This window comes from Epinephelus fuscoguttatus, linkage group LG4 (assembly GCF_011397635.1).
Source record: "Epinephelus fuscoguttatus linkage group LG4, E.fuscoguttatus.final_Chr_v1".
NCBI lineage: Eukaryota > Metazoa > Chordata > Actinopteri > Perciformes > Serranidae > Epinephelus > Epinephelus fuscoguttatus.
In genome coordinates this window covers 3,163,336-3,185,067 of record NC_064755.1, presented here as the reverse complement: position 1 = coordinate 3,185,067, position 21,732 = coordinate 3,163,336, and the positions used below count along the sequence as shown (strand labels likewise).

General features: G+C 37.8%; 1 protein-coding gene across 1 annotated transcript in view; it reads left to right on the top strand.

The window, feature by feature from the left end:
- The first annotated feature begins 2,328 nt into the window (after positions 1 to 2,328).
- The window catches only part of LOC125887550 (paired box protein Pax-6-like), a 52,276-nt gene continuing 32,872 nt past the window's right edge, over positions 2,329 to 21,732 (top strand). Inside the window, exons 1-2 of the mRNA XM_049574486.1 lie at positions 2,329 to 2,460; positions 9,961 to 10,014. Of these exons, the coding sequence (XP_049430443.1) occupies positions 2,448 to 2,460; positions 9,961 to 10,014 (67 nt within the window). The 5' untranslated portion in view covers positions 2,329 to 2,447. The remainder of the gene's footprint in view (positions 2,461 to 9,960; positions 10,015 to 21,732) is intronic.

Sequence of the window (21,732 nt, the reverse complement as noted above, 5' to 3'; positions counted from 1 at the left end):
TTACCTGGAGCTCAATGATGGTTTTTAGTAATAAAAATATACCCTGCTGACACCCTATGTATTGTGTTCACGTCTTGTACAGTTTAGATTTCGTAGCCTCTGCCTCTTAGGTAATACTTGAATACAGCAACACTTGTCATTGGAAAGTCCGAAAAAGGAAAGAAAGAAGTTACTTATTGAGGCAATCTGCTCTTTCTGATCCGTTTCAATACAGTTACCATAAGGTTTCCAATACGAGTGCACTTGAAATGTAGGGGCGGCTAATTTGACCATGGATAGCTTGACCGCACAGTGGCCCTGGCAGGCACTTCTTTGTGGCAATACTGTGCTATCTATGTGGGTAAATGGCTTATGATAAAGGGGGCTATTTAAATAAGACGGCTAATGTTACCAAACTAGCTTGGTTAGCATGACCAGACAGCAACCCACCTGTGCTTCGGCAGACAGCATGTCTCCTGGAGGATCCATTGCAACACACACTGACACACGCAGCCTGACTGTAGTTAAAAAGAAAAATAACTAACTGTTATGAAGACAAACACACACAAAACATTTATACGAACACTAAACCAGCAGTCAAATGTAAATATGAATGATGTGTCGTTTTATCACATAGGCTACTTTTATTTCTTTTAGCAAAACCAATGTAACATCACTTTGCTAAATTAGCCTGCTAACACCGTGAAGACATTACCAGAGAATACTAGCGATTTTACCATTCAACCACGACAACATTAACTTATTCTCATACCCTTAACGTCTTCATTAGCTAACATTACAAACATATTGTTGATTGTTAAAATGTAAAACTTTTAGCAACACCAATTTGCGGTCTATCTATCTATCTATCTATCTTGGATTATTATTATTATCTTAATACAGGCTATGCATTAACAGTCAAAACTACTTGTACCGACTTGTACTCGCAGCTCTGATAAGTGTAAAAAAAACATTCTAACTGTAAAACACAAGCCCAAACCATGATTGATTCACCCTTCACCACTCCAAAAAGTTTTATTTCAAGTCCACAGGACTTATTTCCAAAAAGCATCATGCTTGTTTATGTTCCTTTGTAAACTTCTGAAACACTGAATTTTGTGGTGAGGACACAGAAAAGGTTTTCTTCTGATGAGTCTTTTATATTTGTACAGGTGGTGGTGCACAGTAGCACAGAGCATGACTACTCTAGAGTCTGATAAATCTTCCTGCAGGTCTTTTGCAGTCAAACGGGGGTTTTGATTTGCCTTTCAAGCAATCCTTTGAGCAGCCCTTTCTGGAAGTTTTCTTGGACTTCCAGACCTCAATTTGACCTCCACAGTGCTTGTGAACTGCCATGTCTTAATTACAACATGAACTGAGGAAGCAGCTACCTGAAAACTCTTTGCTATCTTCTTAGTCTTCTCCTGTTTTGTGGGCATCAGTTATTTTAGTTTTCAGAGTACAAGGCAGCTGTTAAGAGGAGCCCATGGCTGCTGATTGTTGGGACAATGTTTCTGGAGTCAGAGTATTTATAAAGCTTGGAAATTTTGCATCGCCTGGCCTTTTCTAATGATGATTGTGAACAAGCCAGAGCCTTAACAAGCTAATTAAGGTCTGAGACCCTGGTAAAATTTGTCTGAGAGCTCAAATGTCTTGAGGTGGCCAAAATTTTGAAGGGTGCTCCTTTCCTTCTTTCACCCTAAAACTGTAAAAAAAAACAAAACAAAACAAAAAAAACCAAACAAACAAACAAACAAAAAAAACATTAATCTTGCTTAAAAGGTTGAAAAGCTTGCTTCATCTTTAGAGGTATGCCTTTTGGAGATCAGTTCATCTTCTACTCACTTAACTATTCACAGTTAAATACATTTTGACCAGGGGTGCCCAAACTTTTGCATGCCACTGTAGTTAGTTTGAAGCACACGGAGACCTTATGATACCTGACCTGAACCATGAAAAGGCTCCCAGACTGAAAGTACACAAGCACATGTGTCCGCATACTTTTTACTAGTATGTTTAAATACTGTTAGTTGTATTTGAACTGTATCTGTAGTGTTTTACCTTGAATATTTAGCCTACTTATTTCACGCCACTAAAGCACAGTGAACTGAAGCTGAACGAGGGATGAATTGTGGGAGAGTGATCACAGGAGTGTCTCTCTCTCTCTCTCTCTCTCTCTCTCACACACACACACACACACACACACTCTCCCTCTCTCTCTCAGCTCTCACCACTCCAAATCCAAACCCTTCCTCCCCTCCTCTCTCCCTCTCTCTCCATCCTCTCTCTCGGCCCTCCCACTTGCTCTCCCTCCCTCCCTCTCTCCTCCTCCCTCCTCCTCCACAGAGGAGCAGCTCTGTCTCTCTCAGCACTTGTCTCCTCAGTCAAGGAGAAACTAATTGGAGGAAAGAATAGAAGAAAGGAGCTGTTGGAAAACTAAACGAACCAAAACTTTACTTCTTTACAGCATGCCACAGAAAGGTAAGCTCGCTCTCTCTTTCCGCTCCCTCCCTCTCTCTCTCTTTCACTCCCTCTCCCCCTCTATCCCTCTCATCTCTCTCTCACCTTTTCATCTCACTCCATCACTTTGAGCATGGAGTTTAAAAGTTTATCCAGCAGATAAGAACAAGACGGACATGTATGGAACCTAGCTGAGAACGAAAGACAAAAATATTTAAGACAGAAAAATGAAAGAAACGGGGAAAATAAAAAAGGATAAATTTAGGAATTTAAATATGACGTGAGCACTTCAGCAGCTTTAACAACAGAGGAGAAAAGAGAGAAGGTGCAGGTGACTGTTTTTAAAGGACAGAGAAACAAAATCGGAATGAGGAGGGAAGAAAGGCAGTTTGCCTCTGTGGTGGCAGAAATGTTTCAGGAAGCAACCATTCAAATAGACAACGACAGAGGAAGTGGAAAAAGTTTGGATTTCCTCAGAATTTATTTAATTTGACTAATTCACCAACTGTCTGGAAATCAGCAGATGCTTAGCTGCACAAGTTCTTAGGATACTGAATCACCTTGAAAAGAACACGCACATTCATGAAAACCTAAAGAAATTGCTCAGCACGCGCTGTCTAGTCGCTTTTCCATCATCAGCAGCGAAACAGAGATGACGATAGTTGTGTGAATATGTGAATTCTTGTATTTGCATCTAATTCTCACCAGCGGACTGCGGTCCTCGGTTCGGGGTTATTTCCTGATTTTTGCAAATTTACAACTCAGGGCTGACAAAACAAAACAACAAACAAAAAAACAAACAAACAATCCCGAATTCCTGCCGCTTTGACGTTCGTGCTGAGAGCGCTTGGTGACGCCGCCCGCTCATTCAGCAGTGTGGATTCATCCCAAACTCACAGCGTGTTCTCTGCTGGATTATAACGGCCGGCCTGGCTGGAGGAAACGGAGAAACTCCATGTTACGCAGGACGCGAAATGTAGCCTATTTTGAAAAGTATAGGCGCGTGTGTGTGTTCTTTTTTGAGACCTCGTTCATGGAGAACGCCTGTCGCGATTTTTCACCTAAATATTTAAAGACATATTAAGTATTGAGTGTTTTCCCACTGCATTGCTCTTTGAGTCCACTTTTTAATCTGTCACTAAAATTACTGGATCATTGCAAGTTTGGAGATTTTATTGAACCCGATTATCAAAGATTTTACGACATGTAGGACTGTCGTATTTCACCTTTTACTGATACATATCTAACTAACCATTTCTGTCGTCCGCCCTGACTCATATCATCCCAGCTGGCACACGACTGACACTCAACTTTGGAATGTGGTTGAGATGATGTCAGTTGTTGTTTCAACATTAAAACAACATTGAAAAACGCTTAAATCTTGTGGTTGTAAAAAGGTTAATTCTGATAAATCCACTTTGAGATTTCTGAAAGATTTGTTTCAGCGTTGAAACAATTTTAAAACTACGCTGATTCATCCTTGAAAATCAAAAATAATTGAGCCAGTGATTCAGCCATGATGTATGACATTCAAGAGTGAAAAAACATTACAATACCAGCAGGGACATCCCTTAGATCTCATTTAGTCAATTGTACTGAGGAAATTATTTACATGACTAAATTCCCATTTTACATATGGGCATGAACTCACTGTCAGTGCCTGCCTGTATGTGCAGACTGAGCCGAAATGTCAAGTGACTGTTCTGAAACTCCTTTTCAGCTATTCTCGGGCAGTCGGCAGGCCTGTTTCTTTGCTCTGTTGTTTATTAAAACATGCAAACAGCTCATCTTTAATATTATGAGGAAACACTGTTTCATTTGACCTCAACTCCAGCTCACACATTTAAATCATTTGCAGCTTATAAATACCGTCACATGTTTATTATTGTCATCTAAAATATTTGATTGAATTGATATGTAAACGGATAGCCTCTGACTGGTTTAAGTCTTAACCCTCATCACTTTATTTAAATCTATAATAAGCTATCGGGTAATCCAGCGAAGGCCTTCCGTTTTTTATTTTATTTTATGGAGGCCTAGACTGAAAGAAATGAAAGGCCTGCACGAACTCTCTGTGATAAGGAAGAAAAGTTAAACAACATTTTAATATTCGGTGTTGGAATCACATTAAAAAAATCCTTATAAATGTGATTATGAATATGAAAATGCTACAACAATGCGTGCTGTCTTGGGGGGGGGGGGGGGGGGGGGGTCTCTTTTTAAAAACCCCAACCAGCAAATCTACAAGAATTGATGATCTAATTAAACCCGATGTTAATTAACGTCTTAATTAAATCGAATCCAATTAAGTGCATGATTAATCAGGTCAGAAATGAATTCATCCAACATGTGAATCTGGAGCATTTTGTGTGTGTGTCAGAGGGACGCGAGCGCGTTGCTCCCATATGTTCTGGTGAACACACGAGATGTTCTGTGTATCTGCCGCGCGCACCTGAGCCACGGTTTATTTTTGAGGAGCAGAGCAGGGAAGACATCCAACCTTACCGACAAGCACTTTAATATGTTACAACACAGAGCTCAGAAGTAGCTCAGAACTCTGCACTGGCTTTCTTTTGAAATGTTTAAATTGTATTTGATTTTATCATTAAAAGTTGCACTGGTTGAATACAGATTAGGCTAATGAATTATTCTCGCTAAAGCTTATTTGCGTGGGCACTAAAACACTAAATTAAATCAAATACTCAGTTACAGAATAAGTGATCTATTGGCTGCTACTTTATATCATGTCATGTCACATTTAAAACAGCGATAAAATAACCTCATCATCTAAATCCAGACTATCTTCATAGAAGCTTTGATCATCCAGAACTGTTCAGTTTGCTGGCTCATTTTTCAGCAGCTTTGCAAGTGTAGGAAACAGACCTCTTAAATACACTGAAGTTCGCTGGGTGATCCAAGCTCTTCATCTTGATTAGGCTGAAGACTGTGGAGCATACATAGCATTACAGCCTGACTTTGATCCACTGAGGTTCACATTCAGCTCAGTCAGCTGGTTTCATTTCCCTGTAAAAAGTTTTTTATTATTTTCTTACTGTTTTCGTTCTGTTTTCAAATGAAGTTAGGTTGATTAAATGTATTGCCATCAGTCCAAAAAATGTTTTAAGCAACTTGGTTTGTTGAGGACACCATAGCAGCATCATGGAAACAATTATATTAAAAACTGCAGAAAAACTCAATAAATAAATGCTATTTCTTAAAAAAATAAATACACAAATACAAGTTAATACATCCCAGTAAGGTTAACTAACCTTTTCTTTGTTTGTAATGTTATACTTTTTCAGTGCAGATTTAGCATTGAAGAGAAAACATCCAGCGCACTTCTTTTGGACGGCTCACAATTGCTCATAATTTTGGATAACTTACAGGCCTTCCACTAATGTAAGGTAAAACACCAACAATGGGGTGAAGTCGGGTAATGTGGGACACTATCAAGAAAACCACCTCAAACTCTGAACATTACCTTAAGGGTTACTTTTAGATCTTCTTCTGGTTCTCTGCTGTATTTCTTTGATGAAAATATGTTGACAAGTAAAATAATTTAGATATGTTGGGTGTTTAAACACAGAGAACTACTACCTCACTCCAATGACATGTTCAGGTGAAATGGGACAACTGCAAGGGCGTGTTAATATAGACAGTGCAGGTAGTGTGATTCCAATGGGGCCACTGGGGTTGAGGGGCCCGTAGAGAGAACCGGCTGTTGGAAGTGATTCAGATTGCCATTGCCACCTTTGAAATATACTTGTGTTCAAAGAAAAATGATTTTTAAAAAAGAATATTAGGCCTGTTAATTTAAGAATGGCGCCATTATATGTTCTCAAAAAGGCATGGTTTTCTCTCTTGAAGAGTCAGTAGCTATCTAAAACAAAATTATTCTATGTAAGGTATAAAATCTATAAATATAGCATATTATAATTCAATTAAATGATTAATTTCTTACATTGATCTTTTTGTCAGATATGCAGTGAGTATTTTGGGGAAATATACATTGATGTTATATGTTATATATAGGTTGATGTTGTCTAATGTCAAGTCTCTATTTGTGTCAAGACAATACCTGTGTGATAGCATGCACTAGAGCACGTCATAATAGTGTGCACTGGGGCCCGTCGTAACTTCCTTACACCACTGTACAGCTGTTAAGGTAAAATGTGATAGATAGATAGATAGATAGATAGATGTTTGTTTTTTAATGGTTAAATCTATTTATCAATTAATTCATTAATTCATTAAATCATTAACCTGTGGCTATTCCTTTAAAAAGATCGTCTAACTTTCCTGCCCTGTTCCTTTGCTCCCTGTTTCCTTGGTGCCGTATTGTCTACAAGGACATCAATGTGTGTAACAATTATGGCTAATTCTGCACTATTGTGGCTGATAGGGACACACTGCATAATCTTTAACAGTTTTAAATGACAACAAATACTTTAAAATTGTCTGTAGGGCACAACAGCACAAGTTACGATTTCATGGCACAAAAACATGTTGGTCTCACTTCTGAAAAATGCACATTTGTAGTAACAGCACAATAACATGTTTGGTGACTGGCTGATGATGTTTAAAGAGTCCAAGATGAAAAACCTTATTTGCCCCATTTTACCTGAAATGTCTAATTGCCTGCAGCATAGCCTTCACTCTTAAAAAGAATCCAGTTGTTCAACTTAACAAAAAAATAAAAAAATAGGTAACAATTTGCATGCATCATTTTTAAGCAGCTCCAACTCTGGCATTACTGAGATTCTTTGATAATCTGACAAATTCAGTTAGTTAAGTACAACCAACATCTGCTATGTCCTTGAAAAACTCAAATAAGTTGAACCAATTTAATATTTATCCAAAAGCGGGTGATATTTAGTGATCAACCTATTTTATTTAAGATATAACATTTATTTTTATTCCATCTTACTCCGAAACGTTTGTGATTTGAACTTCTTAAAACAGGTTGTCAACTGACTAAAATATCTTAATGCTGAAAAACTTCATTGTGTTATAACCCCATGATGTTAAAAAGTAATCATAATTATTATTATCATTATTATGAACATGCAGTGGGACTGATGCAGTGCTAACTCATCAGCAGTAGCAGCAGTATGGTCAGTGCTCGGCAGCAGCAGCCTCTGTGTGTCTCTCTGGGCTCTTTTCTCCTCATATCAGCGCGCTGAATGCGGCTGAATGAAACTTTTATATTGTCATCAGTGTGTTCAACAGAACTCCTTTATGTCAGTTTTACTGGTCAAATTGGGCTCCCCGCCGCGGTTTTGTGTCGCAAGTTTTTTAACGAGCCGCAACTAACGAGGCAACGACACCAAAATCCCGCGGACACACAAAGCCTGGCGGGTATTTACCGAGCAGAGCTGCGGCTCCGCTCCTCCGGCTCTTTGTCTCCATTCACAGGCAGAAAGGCGCTGAGTTATAGCGGGTAGAAGGTGCCTATAGCCGGCCTGTGTGTGTGTGTGTGTGTGTGTGTGTGCGTGTGTGTGTGTGTGTGTGTAGAGCTGCTTCATGTTCATTATGCAGGTTGTTAATGACAAGAGCTTCAGAGAAGTAGCTGCTTTGAAGCCTTTATTGGTTAGCTTTTTTTAAGCCAACCTAAAAGGGCTTTGGTTTAGAGTATTGAGATGAGGTATAATGAATGTCATGTGCTTTCTACATCCATTAATGACAAGATAGCTAAAGATGGCTAAACTGGTGAACTTGGTATGCCTATAATCATCCTTCCACAACAGTGCAGTTTTAGTGATAATGGAGGACCGTTACATACAATAGGCCTATAAATATTATAAATTATAAATTGTTTACAATTGTATTGTTTCAACTATCTGTCTGTCATGCCTTTTTTTTTTTTTTTTTTTTTTTACAAAAAAAAATAGTATAGAGAGGTGGTGGTTAGCACTGTCGCCTCACAGCAAGAGGGTTGCCGGTTCGATCCCGGGTATGGGAGCCCTTCTGTGCAGAGTTTGCATGTTCTCCCCGTATCAGCGTGGGTTCACTCCGGGCACTCCGGCTTCCTCCCACAGTCCAAAGACATGCAGATTGGGGACTAGGTTAATTGGTGACTCTAAATTGCCCGTAGGTGTGAATGTGAGCGTGAATGGTTGTTTGTCTCTATGTGTCAGCCCTGCGATAGTCTGGCGACCTGTCCAGGGTGTACCCTGCCTCTCGCCTGATGTCAGCTGGGATAGGCTCCAGCCCCCCCGCGACCCTCAAGAGGATGAAGCGGTTAGAAGATGAATGAATGAATGAGGCAGGAAACAAGGCTGTTGACCGGAACTGAACTGGGGACTTTGCGATCACACTTCAACAACTATTCTACCAGAACACAGACAGTTTCTTCATTATCAGTAGGCTAATTCTATTTATTTATTTATTTATTTATTTGTTTAGAAATAGCACAAAATATGGAAATTCTACATTATTATTATTATTATTATTAATTATTATTGTTATAATGATATTATTATTATTATTATTATTAATAATAATAATAATAATGATAATAATAGAGCTCGATTTCATTAAGAAATACCTCTGATTTCCTTCTTTTTCAATTGCCCCTAGTAATATCTGGCAAATTTTTGTAGTAAAAAACAGATAATTGAAAATTAAATAAGTAAATAGATAAGACAATATACAGGAGACAACCATGTATTTTATTTTATTTTATTTTATTTTATTTCATGTTATTGATATCTCAATCACGACAAACCGGGCCAAGCCAGCTATCAGTCAGAAAGGTGCTATCAGGAGGCTTTACCAAAACCGGCTATATTCCTATACGGTGTTGGAATACTAGTTTATATGCGGCATGTATGCAGCTGTGCAGAACTTGTTCAGCAACACACACAGAATCAGTTTCTAACTGACAGAAAAAGAGTATATTTCTTCTGCAGAAGTGGACAGCTTGCACTGATAAACAAAAGGTTGTCTTTCATTGACAGTTTGTAATGTCTTCAAGAGAAAGAATACAAATGTTTAATACAGCGAGTTAGGTAATAGAACAGGACAGACAGAAACGTGGTTCAAAACTTCAGAGTGGTGCAGAAATCTTTAAAAAAATAAAAGCAGCTCCTTGTCTGTGCGAGACAAAAAGCTGTGGTACTTTTCATTTTGTGACTGTGAGAGCTGGACTACCAGAGTGGGACCGAAGTCTGTGCTCATAACTTTATGGACATTAGCATATATTACCATATGAACCAATCACAGGATGGCTTGGCATTTGGCCATTCTCTCCAATCAGTTTTTAGGGTTTCATTTCACCTCAACATATGCTTATATCTGCAAAAAAAAAGTTTCTCCAAATCCCTACAGACACATAAGAAATATATATGTGTGTGTGTGTGTGTTTGTCTTTCTCACTGCTGTAGATCTGTGGAGATTCAAGAGGATGCTGTCTCTTCTTTTACTCTAATTCAGTGTGTAGGGAGAGATGTGTGAGCTGTACTGTCTATCCATGTATTATGTATTGTCACACAGTAAAACTGTATTTCTCTCTCTGCACAGATTTCAGAAGTCAAACAAGCTGGGAAACTGGTGTGGCCTCCATGATGCAAAACAGTGAGTTACATCTCAACACATGTGTTGTTATTATCATTTATGCTTTTCATGTTACTGTATCTATAAGTGCAGTGGATAACTGTATTAAACAATGTTTTAATAATACATTATATACATACATAAACAACTTGTATTTTAATGTGTTCTCATCCCAACTTGTCACATAACGCCACATTGTCAGTGGACTTCTATATCTACATATGATGCGCCAGGTAACCTCTTGCCTCTGTTGCTGACGTTCAAGGACGCTAACGCCTGTAACATGCATTGTCTTTTTCCAAAATACACTTCCGTTTTCACAGAAAATGTACAGTTTCTGCTTGTTCATGCGAACAGTCTTTTTAAAAGTACATTTATAACGTCGGTAAAATTTATTTCCTTGTGCAACAAAAGCACCTGGTTAGGTTTAAAAAAAAAACCCAAAAAACATCCTGGCTCAATATTCATATGGGAAGTTAACACTGGGCTCAAGGTCGAAAGTTTGGTGTTTGTTGGATCAATCCACCTCCCCTTCCACTCACCCTATAGGGACTTTCCAGCTCCTTATATTTCATTGTTACTGGTGGTGTTTCAAACTGATGCTGTCCTGCAGTGTTATAAACTGACACTGCCCTGTGGTGTAACATACTGCTGCGAAAGCAACGTGATCTCACTCTGAAGTCATCGAATACTGGCGCTCGGTCAGTCACTTCCAGTGTCACACCGATGAAAAAAAGCCATCCTTTTATGTCGGCATGATATGAGGCCAGTTGCCGTTGTTTAGCAGTTTAACAACAACCACCAACTTTCACCCGGGACGTGGGTGTTCGCTTACCATAAGATTGTAAAGCCAAACCCTGTGCTTTTTTCCTAAACCCAACCATATGCTTTTGTTGTTGATGGAAAAAATATCAATTTGCGGAGTTGTACTGATGTAGTGTGTTTATTTTGAAAGAGACTGTATGCAAAATGTAAATTTCCTGAGTAAACAGAAGTGTAATTTAAAAACAAACAGTGGATGTAACAGCCTGAAATTGACACAATGTCCCAGAACGTCAGCAACCAACACACCCAGGGTACTTTCCACGTTATATCTCAATGTGGAAATTCCATGAGCAAATTTCTATATGTGACAAGGTCAGAGGGAGAACGTGTTGGCGAAAGATGCCTTTTTGTGTGACCCCAAAATCACTGACAAAGCCACAGTATTTGATGGGGTGGGAATGAGAACGGGCCACATAAATATTGCAACTATATTATACCTCTAGATTGATTGATTGATTGATTACTTTATTATCAGAATTCATTCTGAAAATTGTCTTGCATCCAACACACTTGTTTCTCATCACAAAATTCATTACAAATTACAAGAATATAACATTAAATATCCATCAGACAAGACATATCATCAGACAAATAAACCATCAGACATGTGACATGTGCTATATCCAACATCAAAGTGGCTGTGGTGCCTCCAAGTCCCTGCACTAACAGCTATTCAACATTTTAATAGACTGAGGAATAAAAGAGTTCCTCAGTCTGTTTAATCTAACTTTGGGGACTCTATATCTCCTGTTGGATGGCAACAATTGATACTCTTCAAATAAAATATGCGTTGGGACAGACAAAATTTTGCCTGCCAAGGACAAAGGTGCCCGGGTCAAATAAAATCAACCCTCAATAAAAATGGCAAGCTGATTTGACAAAATCAAACGCGAAGCACAGCATAGCTCCACCTCATTCAAAACTGGAACCTCTGTTTCATTACTGGTCATTTGGACCATCTGAAAATCTGCTAGTAATATTTACTGATGCTGTAAGATATCAATTAACATTAATCAATTCAGTTTGTTATAACTCTGGTCTTAAAGTGGCTATAATGGATATTTTTATGATAACATATCAAATGACAATGTGAGAATCTATGCAGGGTCACTTGTAGTGATGAACCCACAGAGAGTCTGCAGTTTCTCTGAACTTTACAGAGCTTTGAGCTTCAGCTCACTTTCACTCCTGTCATAGTGTGGTTCTCTTCCACAGCAGCTGCTGTTTTCAGTAAGAAAGCTGTGATAAACTCACTCTACACTACCAGCTCAACAGTAAACATCAGACAGACACAGTGAGGCTAGATGCTGAACATAGTGGAGCATTTATCAGCTAAAGAGACCATATCTGCTGGATGTGTACATGATGTGGATTGATGAATACAGTGTTAATATCACAGATAAGAATCATGGACAAAACAACAAAAATAAGGCCCAAGCTGTAATGAACTATAACAGCCCCTCTTACACTGCCTGTCCAAGGCAGGAATATCGCATTGTTATTCTGTCTAACTGTACTAAATATAATGTATAATCATGGAATGGGGGACAAAGTTGTCTCATCTTTAAGCAGCCATGGGAGATAGTAACAGCTGTCTGTATAAACAGGACAACTGTCAGGACGGGATCGTAGGCAGGTCAGGTGTGACGTTTTGACAGCGTGTTATGTTGTGTTCACAGCAAATTTTCGCGTTGTGGTACTTGTGCGTGTTTGAACACTAGAGTATTTTGTGTTGACTCGTTTCATACGTGTGAATAACTCATGTCATACACGCATGAAATCGTTGAATTGATGAATGAACTTCTGCCAGTACATCCTTGGCATCATATGTCCCTGGAGGATCTCAGTGGTGATTGACTATGGTGGCGTGAGTTTGTTGTTGAAGTTCAAAGTTTTCAACTCTCACACAAAAGCATATGATGTGAAATTGCATTACTTGCTTAATTCACGTTGTTTAATTTACGTATTTCATGTCCATCGCATTGCGTCCATCACGTCCATTGCGCCACCCCATGGGAATTCACATCTAATCACATCTTTATGTTGACTTTACATGCATTTTGCTTATGCAAATTGTTTTATTCTTGCTCAGTTTGAACACAACATAATGCTTGCGATCCACTGCAGGAGATTTATAAAGTAGCTGATAGCAGTTAGCAGCTAACTCAAACAAGAACAGTGGCTGAAAATGTCCACATATTGATAAAACAATGAGGTTTAGGAGTTCCTTTCCCTCTGAGGAGAGGACGAGATCAGCCGCCATATATCAGAAATGGTAAATGATTGTTATTGCCATGTTAATGTCATTGTTATTGTTTATAATGTACTGCTGACGCATATGTTAAGTCACGCCTCTTTTGACTCTGCAATGCCGGCATGCTGTCTAAAATCATCCACTGGAGCAGCATGATGCTGCCATCATTTGGTTCTGTGTAATAAATGTAAAGGCAACATAAAGAAGGGACTTTGTAGTGGCACAATAGCACCATTGCTGCGTAAAAAGAAAAAAAAATGGTGTAAAACAGATCTATACTTTGATTTCTGATTTGCATACAAAATGCTGATCTTCCATTAATAGCTCAAACTTTTCATTCATGTATCTGAATGTAACTTAAATTTAGACACTCATCCAAAGTTAGTGATTGGACCTTTGAATATCATTGTAAATGATGAAGTCAAAATGCTGGGCTGTATAAAATATTTTGGGTAGAACTGACAATGAACTCCACCTGATTTCTTCTTTCTTACTGCGGGACAAGAGGTCCATGCTGTCTGCGGTGAAGGTGTGTGGATTACTTCTCTCTCTGTGTCTGTGCTTGTTTCTTTGTCCTGCATCTCTCCTCTGATCAGTCCCATACTGCACTGCCTCTACACCCTGCAGTTCTAGATGATTCTGCTTGACATTAGTTTTCAGCCAGGTTTCTGGCATTGGGGTAAATGTCAGACTGGGTGCTATTATCATATCACCTCCACTTTAATCAATTCCAATTAGTGACAATGGAGCAGCTGGAGGTTGTTGAGGAGTAACTGAAGGTGAACACCAATATTCATTTGCTGAGATCATTAGTGAATGAAGCACAGGTTACGTTAGGAATTGATTGGAATGAAAGTCGGTTCAGTCAGTGAGGGCTGACATTCTCTGCAGCACCCAACTCTTTTTTGATATATGCTAGTCTGTGTGTGTGTGTGTGTGTGTGTGTGTGTGTGTGTGTGTGAGAGAGAGAGAGAGAGAGAGAGAGAGAGAGAGAGACTAGTTTATGTAACAAGAGTGACGGAATGTGTTCTCCAAGTACTGTGTAGACTTGAATGATACCATTAAGGTGTTGCTGTAAAATAAATTACAGTTGAATTTCTGAACCAAACCAGCAACAGAATTCGCATGGGAACTGGTGTTGCATGTCATCCCCTTCTCTGTAACTCACAACATTTCTGTTCTACTTCTGTATTTGATACAAACACATTATGCCAAAAATGCCAACAAAATCTAACAAAACTAGATATGACAGATAACAGGAATGCCAGAGTATAAGAACCCAACTTAACTAAAAATTATCACTGGATTGAGCTTGATTATTACTAGTGTTTGCATGCTTAGCAGGCTCCTGCAGTGCACACTGCCATGATCTGCTCCTGTCTGCACCCAAACTATTCTCAATAATAATTATGCACCTCATACTTGAGCACTCAAGTGTCTCTCAGTGTAGCTGTTCTTTGCAAAGCTGTTTCAATGTAAAAGGCCAACAAAAGCTGTTGTAAGTTCTTTTTTTATACACCATAGATAGAGACTCCTGAACCAATAACACAAAAGAATGATGAGGAGTTACATAGTAATATGATCAGGAATTATGTAAAAGTCAGAAGTATAATGCATTGAATTAAAAAAAAAAATTAACAAAAGTTAATTGTAATTAATTTCAAAGCAGTTTCCCCAACTTTCAGTGTGGACAGAGAACTTTCTAAAAACATCAAAATTATAATCAGATATACTTTATTGATCCCTGAGGGGAAAGTGTCATTTGTTACTGTCACTCTGGTGTAAAGAATAGAGAATTATAAGAAGTAAGAATAAGGGTATGAAATAGTAGTATGTCAGTATAAAGTAATAAATTCAATAAAATAGAAATAAAATGTTCATTATGCTACAATGTTAACACTAGTACTTACAATAGTGGGAATAAAATACATATCACTGTGCTGAGACTGTAAAAATATACAAATATGTGCATTGTGCTACATTACTCTGTAAATTCTGAAATATAAAATATGTGTTGTGCTATATTGGTTACTACAATATATACATCAATAGACTAAAAAAGAATAAGAATAAACATAAGATGTATGCACAGTTATTTGCATTGTATGTTGAATAATTGTATACATTTAAGAGGTGTTAAGAATATTGAACAGTTCAGTAATTGCACAGATTATTGTGGCAGGTGAATTATTGCAGTAATTATTACATGTTAAAAAAAGTAATAATAATTTACCATAAGTCACTATTGCACAGTGAGAATGCTAATGTCAGTATAAGTTCAAATGCATTTACATTTGGGGTAGTGGGGTCCCAATAAAATAGTGATGATAACCAATATTTAAAAATACAATATCGATATCATGTTAATATAGAGTAAATAATCCAGCATTTCTCAACTCATTTCCATTTCTTTACATTCTCGCTTTGTCCTCCTCTGGTTGCCTTTTCACTATCTATTGAGTGTAACTGCTCTTTTTGTAAGATTTTGTACAGTTGTGGTTACAGACTCTCCCTCCACCGCCACTTGTTTTGTTTTGTTTTTGTGTAATTCATTGCCAAAAAAGAGACAAAAGGCACAATAAACAAAGTTAAAGATGAATTTGACTTCTAGCAGTGGTGTGCACAGACATTTTGCAGGGCAGGTGTTAAAAAAGGGGCATCCCTTCCCTTTTTTTGCTCAAAGTGCTGGTGCCAAAGAGAGAGAGAAAAAAAAGTACACACACAATATGCACCCTGCCAGGAGGTTTCTTGAGGCCTAAGTACATACAGAACATGTGTGCACAATAATGAGCAGAGGAAATGTCTGTCTAGCTTACTCATATTATGAGGAGTCTAAATATCTACACTGCAGACACCTAGCAGCTATTATACATACACATTCACTTTTTACAATTATCATTTATTTACAGGAAATATAGAAAACAATGCCATATTGCGCACACTTTAGTGCTCTATCAAATAAATAACCATCACAATCAACAAATCTTTACACAAAATTTTAAAATGCTGTTATCTGAATAAATAAATAAACCAACATATCTACCCTCCAAACTACAAAGTAGGCCTGTGTTCAGTTGTAACAATCAGGCTAAGTGCATTCTGCTCTCCTCGTCACTTTACTTTCAACAACTTTCCTTTGCTCTCCTCCTCTCAGTTAGCTCTTCTCCTCTCCTCATTTTCTTCTCCACTTTATTTTTTAAATAGTCACATACTAATTTCTTTAATTATCTTCTAAATAAGCTTTAAATATTCTTAAAGGATGCCAGAGAACATATGCATGCAGCAGCTGCATCTCCACGCTCTTCCTCTCCTCTTTTGCGCTCTCTGCACACAGCATGTGAGAGCAGAACCAAACTGCTTGTCACATTTGTTTAAAAGAATTGTTGTCCTTGTGTGGGAGATGTAAGCATTTTTTCAAGCTGTGTTTTGGCTTGTTAAGACACGCTCACTCCTCCACAGCTTCAGCCTCTTGTCTAAATATGGCCATTTCTGGCTCCAGAAAAATCAAGATGGTGATGGCTGTGTTGCTGATCCATTGCTGAAGGCTTCAGAATGGGAGTCTACAAACCAATGGGTGACATCACCCATAGCCACGTCCATCATTTTATACAGTCTATCATTTGGTTCTCTGAGGTAAATAGGTTGGAAATTGTATGTCATTGTGGCATAAGTTGCAACATAGACTGATCAGTGTGTAATGCAAGAACACTGAAAATCTTTTAAAAGGATTTTAAATGTTCATTGTCTCCATAGGTTTCAAGAATTTTCCCAATGATGTTAAAAAATGAATGACAGTGTTGTCTGTACAGTCACATCCTTCCATCTTTATTCCGACAGAGGTGAAAACACTGTCTCTACACATCTGCAGCTACTCATTCTCTGCCTCCAGTACATGCAATCATTCAGTTTAATGTAATGTATGATTTAGACTAGACATAGTATGACATACATATTGTAGGATGTGAAAAAATAAGAAATATAGCTTATAAAAGTGTAGTGATCAATATATTAGGCCTCACCAAGGGGCACCAAATATGTTGTGGTCAACATATTTTAGGGCATCATACAGAGGCACCAATTATGTTGATCTGTATGTATGTCAATTGGCTATCTGAAATAATTAATAATTATTATTAATAATTAATAATTGTTAAATAATGTGACATAATTAACATTAAATCACCTCGTGGGGCACCATTCCCGTAAAGGGAAAATGATAGCCAGAGATATCAGTCTCATAAAATACCCTAAACTATTAATTTGGAGTTTTGATTAATAATTAAATTAATGACAATAACCAAAATTAACAGTAAAGCCTGAAGGATTTCGGAGTTCTTGACACAGCAGAGGTTGACTATTCATTCACTCTTGTGCAATATTAAACAGACAGCAGGTATGATTCCAAAGAATTATATTTATTCACAAAGTAAGCAAAGCAAAATCAAACATACACATTCTAACTAACTATATACAAGCTTGGTGTGTGTGTGTGTGTGTGTGTGTGTGTGTGTGTGTGTGTTTGTGTTTGTGTGTGTGTGTGTGTGCGTGCGCGCGCGCGAGAGAGAAAGACAAAGGTAGGTGTGGTGATCAAAGAGCCGTTTGGCCTACAAAACAAAATGGCTGACAACAGAGAACTACAAGATGGCCAAATCAAAGCTGGCTTCAGATCGGGGGAGGTGTTTGTCTGACCATGTGGTCAGGACAAAGACAAAAGAAAAGAAGCTGGAACTTTGAGATGCCTGTTTGGGTGTAGCTCTGTTGAAAGCCTGTTTGTTATTGAGTCTATGTGAATGTGATTTGTGTTGCAAACGGTCTGGATTAGTGCAGAGATTGTTTAGTTGTGTGCAAGAATCTGTTTGTGATCAGCATTAGCAAACTAAACACTTAGCTTTGGCGAAGCCAACCAATCAATGACCTAACTGCAAACAATCACAACAATAACTCAATGACAGCATTAAATCACATACAACAAGTTAAACAGTCTTGCTTAGCCTGTAAAGCTGTGATAAGCTATGCCCAGTTGTTACGTTACCGATCCTTGAATGGATTAAAGAAAGAGTCACTTGGTGGTGTGCTGCTTTGTTAGCCGGCGGAAGAAGGCCGAAAAGAGCTGTGGTTCCAGATGCAATCTTGGTTTGTCCTTTGTTCCAAAGGTGGAACTTTGAGGAAGCTGGTCGCTCAAGGTCTTTACAGAGTTCGACGCTGGGTGCTAACTCACTTAGTTCTCCTTGTTGCTGGAAAGCTAGTTGCAAACTTTGTGCTTGCACCCCTAACTTTCTGGTTCAGGTTAGAGAGTCTGTGAGGAATTGCCTCACCTTTGATGGTTCAGGGCAAGGAGCAAGGGTCTGAGCATCTGGGCTGGTCCACACCCAGCCGGAAAGAGAGGTGTGGGCTGCTCCGTAGTTCCCGAGTAAGAGAGAGACTGTCTGAAGGGAGCAGATCTTGTACAGATGCCTATGACATCACAGAGGGGCATGTCACTGTAAAAGTACTGTCCAATCAAGTTGTGAGACTTGTGTCTCACTGAGGTGTGAGGCGAGACATCCTGGAGATGGGTGTCAAATAGCTGTCTTTGTTTGAAGAATAAAGAGCATGCAGAAAAGGTAGCCTTTAAATGTCCAGATTTTACCAAATGATAAATCATCTGTGGGCCTGTGAATCCCAACAAAAGTATAATAACAAGGCTATCCTCTCAAGAGGAATGACAGCAACACTCACTTAAGCTAGTTCCCAAATGACAAAGTTTATTAGTGAGCCGAGTTATTCTGATGGAAGCAAAGGAGGAAGTTAGGTGATGCTATTATACAGCAACAAAATCTGTGTAGCAAAAAATTTGGGGTGGATGGATTGGTCAACAAAACATCAGAATTTACACTGGGAGTTTTGGTTATATTTAAGCATGACCACAATTGTTCCCTAACTTTAACCAGGTGTTAATAATTGTAACCATGATGACAAAGCTATGCTAACCTTTAATAAAGTAATCATATTTACCCAAACCACAATGTTTCCTAAACCTAACCAAGTCATTGTTGTGCCCAACCAAATCCTAACAGTCCAGTCGCCAGAACAAAATGATGGCATTGCACATATCTGCAATCATGAATACGATACATTTTATAAATATCATATCAATGTTTCTAATCCTCAATGGTACTGTGCTGCATCTGTGTAACATACCTATTTTGGGTAGTTTATACACACACAATACATCCTCAGTTATGTTGCAATACCTTAAAAAAGAGCCAGGGCCCCATGGAAACCAGTAGTACTGTTTATACTGTCACATGACTCTCTGACAATGTTGAGTCCCTTTTTTGGGGCCTTCCTTGCATGGTTCAGCTCCATCATCTCTCTCCACAAAAAGGGTCTGAAATAATCTTTTTCTGCCATTTTACAATCTGGAAATAATGGATTCACAATAATAAATAAGAAAGGTTTCATTTTTGATTGTTTAATGTACTTTATTTGATAATTAAGTCATAGAAAATTGTTAAAATGCAAATGTTACCTTAAGCAACACCGTTTATGAATTCCACCATGACAGTTATTGGTACTGTGTGTTTAGGTTTATATATTGTTCAAATACATCACAGTCATCATTATTTTCTTTTTATCTCAACAAATTTACCTGGATACATTTAATAATGTTAGTGGAAATACAGTTCAGGCTTTGGCACTGTATAGTCTCATGTAACAGTGTACTTTGTGAATCCTCTCTGCAGAGCAGACCGTATGCCTATATTTTACACACATTTTTTTCCATTTAGAGAATTACAAAATTGTTCTAGGGCTCTTCAAAGAAGACAAGGGTAAAATTAGCGCTACTAGTTGATGTTAATGAGGACGAATACGAATTTAGTTGTTTGGAAGACAACACGCTGCTATCAACCCAGCAGCAACACAACAAATAGTGGCAACATTTGCAGCAGGACATTTGCAGCAGTGCACTGAAAACAGGTTAAACATGTAAAACCAATAATCAGACACTGAAATATAACTCACCATCTTGTTTTGAAGAGGGTTATGATAGTTTAGTCTGATAAATTGTTGATGTAAAGTTTGCTGGAATATGTTTATGCTCTTTAACTAATGCATTCCTCTGGGCTGTTCCACAGCGGTAGGCTGTTGTCTGAGGGGAATGTTGAGACAAACCAACTTACGAAAAAGTTCATTTCTAATGTTTTTCAATATTAAATGACATGGAGTTAAAACTCAAAGGTTTCTGAATATTTTTCACAAGTACTGTATACATTTAATTAAACAAACAACAACCCTCTTTTTTAATTTCTGGTGTTGCTTTAGATAACATACCCAAAAGTATACCCTAAACAGTACCAGCCCATGGCATGGGCAATATAGGCGACTGCTAAGGGCACCATCATCAATAGGTGACACCACAAATCAAAATATTTATCTTTTACTATTTATTACTAATACTATTGCCACTATTATTTTTGAAATATTACATAAGGCCATAAAAACATAACTACATAGCAAAGCCTACTAAATAATAGAGAGGCCTTTTGTTCTGGGTTCCTGCCGTTATCATTACTTATAGGGAGCAGGTGGCCGCAACCAACAGTTCACGAAGATTGCACTGATTTACACTGTGAAGCATTCAAATTCTATTCAGTAAAAATTAGTATTGGGCAAATGTAAATTCTAACGTTTTCATGATGTGTTCAATGTAATCTTGTAAAATGCAGCTGTTTGAAGGAGAGATGTGTTGATGTTTTCACAGCACTATAAAAAAGATATTAGAGAGGGTATTATGTTGTATCATATAAAGTAAAAATGCTTTCTGCTTATTTTTCAAAGATGTTTTTCAGGTAAAAGAAGATTATGTTAAAGGTTGTTTCATAAATGTGTATCATTGAATTTGTGCTTATTCAGAGGTAGTGTAATGAAGGACTGAATGACTTTAAAAGTGTTTATTTATGTAGGCCTATAATGTAGATTTCTGTGTTTGCCTGGCACAAAAGAAGAATTAATAAAACAAAAAAAGAAAAGAAAAAGAAACACCAATATAAAAATGTTGGTATGGGCTATTGGCCAAATTGTTATTTTAAACATTGGTATCAATATTGGCCCAGAATTTCAAAATTGGTGCATCCCTAGTTCAGTTAGAAAGTAGTAATTTGTACATATTATTATTTTACAATTTCATATATTATTTTATTGTTTATTCTTCTGAACAAGCTAATTATTCATTTATGTCTATTATAACACATGTACAACATGTTACTAAAAGCAAATTAGCACATATTTATATTTTGTCTATTTTGTGACAAAAAAACAAACAAACATTACAAACATTTTTTATTTTTATTAATTTATTTTTACCAACTGTCGTCATAATGGGTATCATAGAGGGCTAAAGTGAGGTAGTGTAAGAGCTGTCTTTGTCATCTGAAGGTGGAGGGGATGGTGGATGGCAACAACCCACAAACCCAAAACCAAACCAAAAAAAAAGCTTGTTTTTTAGCAAGTGCATTTCAGGCACCAAAATTGGGTGTTTTTTAGTGACCTGTTGCTGTTTATCCACTGGAGATAGTGCTCTGAGAAGGCAGTTGTTTTTTACAGAAACATTTTTGTGTCCTGCTGTGATTAAATTGTTTTTTTAGGCCCAAACATGATCTCTTCCTAACCAAAACTAA